This window comes from Octopus bimaculoides, chromosome 3 (assembly GCF_001194135.2).
Source record: "Octopus bimaculoides isolate UCB-OBI-ISO-001 chromosome 3, ASM119413v2, whole genome shotgun sequence".
In the NCBI taxonomy this organism is placed as follows: Eukaryota; Metazoa; Mollusca; class Cephalopoda; order Octopoda; family Octopodidae; genus Octopus; species Octopus bimaculoides.
Window position 1 is genome coordinate 42,410,201 of NC_068983.1, and position 5,148 is coordinate 42,415,348.

Sequence of the window (5,148 nt, forward strand, 5' to 3'; positions counted from 1 at the left end):
AATGATGAATAGATTGGGACCAGGTTTTGTTTGTTCATTCTACAGTCTCATTGTTTTGTTTCGTTTTTACATTTTCTCTCACATGAGGGACTTTTCTGGGATTCTTTCTTTCCAATATTTTTTGTTGTTGTTTTTCTTTATCCGCTTTTTTATTCTGTTTCATTTCCAGAATGGAGAAATATATGCTCATTTTGATTTTGAATTCAAGAAAATGGAAAATGGGATGGGAGTGGGTGGCGAGAGAGAGAGAGAGAGAGAGAACCAGAGGGATTTGGTAATATTGAGTTAGGAAGAAGAAATTTGTGCAAAGAACAAAAAAAAGAGAAGGAAGAAGATATGCTGTGTATCAGAGTAGAAACAATTTTCCCAGTTTAACCACTGGCGCTAGGTAAGAATGAGTTGTCCGTCTTGAATAAATTTCTGGTAGATTTCATTCTGTTGGATTGATTGTAGTGTCATCAATACCTACAATAAACAAAGCAGAAGTCATGTTTAAAATATAAACAACAACAATAATAATATGAACAATAACAATAACATCTCCCAAGTACATGACTGGTATTTAATGGAGGGAGGGAGATGAGAACAATCAGTTATGTTTCCCCAATACACGACTGGTATCTATCTATTTTATAGACCACATTAATAATAGTAATAACAAAAAATTATTGATAATAATAATAATCCTTTCTACTATAGGCACAAGGCTTGAAATTATGGGGGAGCGGATAAGTTGTTTACATCGACCCCAGTGTTTCACTGGTATTTAATTTTTCGATCCTGAAAGGATGAAAGGCAAAGACGATCTCGGCAGAATTTGAACTCAGAAAATGATGATGGGCGAAATACCACTGAGCATTTCGTTCAGCATGCTAACGGTTCTACCAACTCTTCATCTTCACCTTCATAATAATAATAATAATAATAATAATAATCCTTTCTACTGGAAGCACAAGGCCTCAAATTTGGGAGAGGGGATTAAGTCGATTACATTGACCCCCAGTGTGTAACTGGTACTAATTTTATCGATCCCGAAAGGATGAAAGGCATGATCAACCTCGGTAGAATTTGAACTCAGAACGTCTCGATAGATGAAATACCACTAAGCATTTCAGCTGGCATGCTAACGACTCTGCCAGCTCACCACCTTTATAATAATAATAATAATAATAATAATAATAATAATAATAATAACAATAATAATAATAATAATAACAATAATATAATAAAAAATCTTTTCCAATATATTTTACTTGCAAAAGATATTAAAAGAAACAAGACACAAAAAATCGAAGTGTAGTAAGAAACAACTGCAAATACAGAAAGAAGTTAGTCACGAAATAGTTAATATTAAAAGAAATCTGGAACAGTCATAGCAGAGGGAGAAAGACACAAGAAACCAATTCATGACAAACCATTTTTTTAATGTTCACTTCTCCATGCTTGCAAGGGCCGATGGAATTCGTTGGAGTAGATTTCCTACAGCTGGATGCCCTTCCTGCTGCCAACCATCACAGGTTTGGAAGCAAGGTAATATTTTCACAATGACCTGAGATGTTTTCATCAAAGATTGAAAACAAAGGACACCACATGGTTGGCGGTGATACTCATTTACAACTATCATGTGATGTCAAGGCAAGACGACAGTAGCACACACATCATTTAACATCCATCTACCATACTGGCATGATTTGGAAGGGTTGACAGCAGCTGGTAAGGCTGGGACCGTACTAGGTTCCACTGTCAGTTTTGATATAGTTTCTATGGCTGGATGCCCTTCCTTATGCCAACCACTTTACAGAGTGTACTGAGTGCCTTTTACATGACACCAGCATCATATATATATCATCATCCATCATCTAGTGTTTTAAATCTGGGTTTTGTCCCCGTTAATGGGGGTGGCCTGATCTACCTCAATGCCATAGCAACTGAGGTAGGCAGGTGCAGCCCACCCCAACCTTCGGGCGGGCTGGCTGGTGCCCATTCTCCTTTGCTATCATGAGGCTTTTTTTGGAGCTAGATTTTCCACAGAGAGCATGCCCTTGCTTACCCCCAACCTTAGTTTCTAGACACGAGTGGTCCCGAGACCAAGGCCTCTTCCACGATTTTTAAGAAATGTGGGGGGAAACTAACTCAAGAAGGCAGGAGCCCATATATATGACTGGATTTTCAGTTTCTGCCTACCAAATCCACTCACAATGTTTTGATTGACCCAGGGCAATAGAAGACACTTGCTCAAGGTGTCAGGCAGTGGGGCTGAACCTGAAACTGAGTGGTTGCTGTGCTTTTGTACCCTATTTCATTGTAGAAATAAGGCACAAAGACAGCTAATAATGCAAAAAAAAACAAAAAAAAACAAAAAAAAACAATCAAAACAAAGAAAAATGGCACACAGACAGCAAAAATAAAAACAAAACAAAAATGTAGAAAAAGTAAGCAAATATAGAAATAAGGCATAAAACAACCAAAGGAGAGAGAAGGCAAATCAATGACAAATGTAGAAAGAATTTAGGCAAAAAGACAGCACTGTGTCTGTAAGCGCATTTCACCTCATTCTCCAAACACAACCCAACTGGATTGTCAGATCAGTAATTAATAATACATCTTGCAGTTTTTAAACGCGCAGCTAAACTGGAAACCAATTTCATTCCCCAACACATACATATACACAAATACACACACACACATCATCATCACTGAACATCTGTTTCCCATGCTGGCATGGGTTGGACAGCTTGGCAGGAGCTGGTAAGACCAGTAACTGCACCAAATTCCAATTGTCTATTTTGGCATGGCTTCTACAGCTGGATACCCTCCCTAACACTAACCACTTTACAGAGTGTCCTGGGTGCTATTCATGTGGCACCGACACTGACAGGCTCAGCAAGCAATTGGCAAGAGGATGGTTTTGTGCATGGACACACAGACACACATACATATATATATTTGAAATAATAATGTAACAGGGAAGTTTAAGACTTTTTATTACAACATCCTGAACCAATTATTTGTGTAAATATTGGTACACTATGCAATAATCCTTATGCAAATGATTGCATAATAGGGATGAAATGCCAGACCATCAGATGAACATTGTAATTCACTTCAGTGCTACATACCAACATATGTTAGTAGAGAAGCTTTCTGTGATAGCTACAAGATTCCAGGGATCCACATAAAGCACTACACATATATATAATTGTTAAACAGGACAACAAACGCTAAGGCAAGGCAAACATATCAAGTTATATACATTATTAATATTATTATTGGAAAAAAAAAAATTCAAAGTTTTACAGCTGTTTCTGGGATATCCCAGAGTATGGGATATTCCATCATTAGAGAGACAAATAGGGAAAATGGGAAGGGTATAAATCAATGAAAGGACAGGAGTAAAGGAATAAGATCAGAAAGTTGAACTGTAAACTTTTATACTTCTTTTTTCTTCTCTTTCTTCATCTCCTTATTCCTTTACTCCCTTCCTCTATGTCGTCATTTCATGAATCTATACTCCTTCTCGTGTTCATTATTCATCTCCGATGATGGAATATCTCACACTCTGGGATATCCCGGAAACAGCCGTAAGACTTTGAATTTTTTTTTCCCCCCCAATAATAATAATAATAATAATAATAATAATTATAATTATAACTTGAGAGGTTTGCCTTACCTTAACATTTGTCCTCTTTAACAATTATATATTAGCTATATTGGAAATCTGCAATGGCTCCATAACTATCATCTTGGCTATAACCTTGGAGCCACAGTAATCCATTACAACACTTACCTAATTGTTTAGATCACCTGTGAACTAAACCCCCATATTTTGTATTTATATATCAGTTATAATCAAGAATAAAATCTATACAGGATTTTATCAAGTAGCTAGAATGTAAAAACCAATTTAGGTAAAAATCAATACAAAGTATTTAATTTTCACCCCCATGTCTATGTGATAAATAAAGTAGTTTTAGAGCCATTTGGTGTCTTCTTCTAGCATGTGGCATTAGTTAGTTGCCCTTATAATTTTATAATTATATTTATAAAATTAAATACTTTGTGTGTGTGTGTATAGTGAGTGTAGTTCTTTTACATAATTCACATGCCTCAAATATTTCATATGCAGCAGTGTAGAGGAAGACTGCTGAAAGCTTTACTTGTAAGAACTCACCCAACATGGCCAAACACGAAGTATTTATCTATTGCATATTAACTCTGTCACACAACTATTAAGAAATAAAAAGGTTCTGTTTTGTATACCATACATAACTACAAGCTCTCTCTCTCTTTGCAAGTTGCAAGAGAGCCACCTAATTCTTTGACAAGAGGGTTTCGACCAGCTTTGCAGAATTCTTCTGCCCACCACCATGCTCAATCAAATTAGATTCCAAGTAAAAAAAAAAAAAAAGTCACCAAATTCCTGTCCAATTTGCTTCTACTACACCCACACATCACCAATCTGACTCACTGGCTATGACTACCTTGCTCAACATATACAAACTAGTACTTCACACAAGTGCTGCCCTACCAACTCTCTCTTCTACATACAGCCAGCTTTTGATCCTTTCAACAAGTGAGATGCACAGCTCCTTCACCTAGACCAGTGGTTCTCAACCAGGTCTGTATGACCCCTGGGGGAGTCCACACAAAATAGTACATAGGGGACCCACAGTAATTTAGTAAGGATGCATGAGAAATATTTGCTCTATTTATAGCAAGAAACAGCAAAGAATGGATTCTTTCTCCAAATTCCGTCTACACAAAGTAATGCGTGCAAAACAAAATAAGGAATTCTGAAAGGAGCATCTATAAAACTAGTTTTTAAACATCGTATGGCCAATAGGGGTCCACCAAAATAAAAGGGGTCCATACAAAAAAAATGGTTGAGAACCACTGACCTGAACTTACCAGTCTCCTTTTCTCTTGTCATCTCTCCAAGTGTTTCAATCAATCCCTCCCTAATCAACACTAAACACCTCAATTATTCCTCCTTTAAAATGTGGCCCTTTCCCCAACCCTGAAATTCCTTCCTGATTCAAGTTTCTCCAACAGGTACCCATTTACACATTTTCAAATTGAACAAACAACCACCAGTCTGCAGGGCCCACAAGACTCATGGGCACTGCCCCTTCCACTCTAATTCATGAA

General features: G+C 37.0%; 1 protein-coding gene across 10 annotated transcripts in view; it reads right to left on the reverse strand.

Moving 5' to 3' along the window:
• Nucleotides 1-6: 6 nt before the first annotated feature.
• LOC106869993 (adenosylhomocysteinase-like 1) overlaps nt 7-5,148 on the reverse strand; it is a 420,486-nt gene continuing 415,344 nt past the window's right edge. For all 10 annotated transcript variants that reach the window (XM_014915943.2, XM_014915942.2, XM_014915946.2 and 7 more), the window contains one exon: nt 7-465. In XM_014915943.2, the coding sequence (XP_014771429.1) occupies nt 459-465 (7 nt within the window). In that variant the 3' untranslated portion in view covers nt 7-458. The remainder of the gene's footprint in view (nt 466-5,148) is intronic.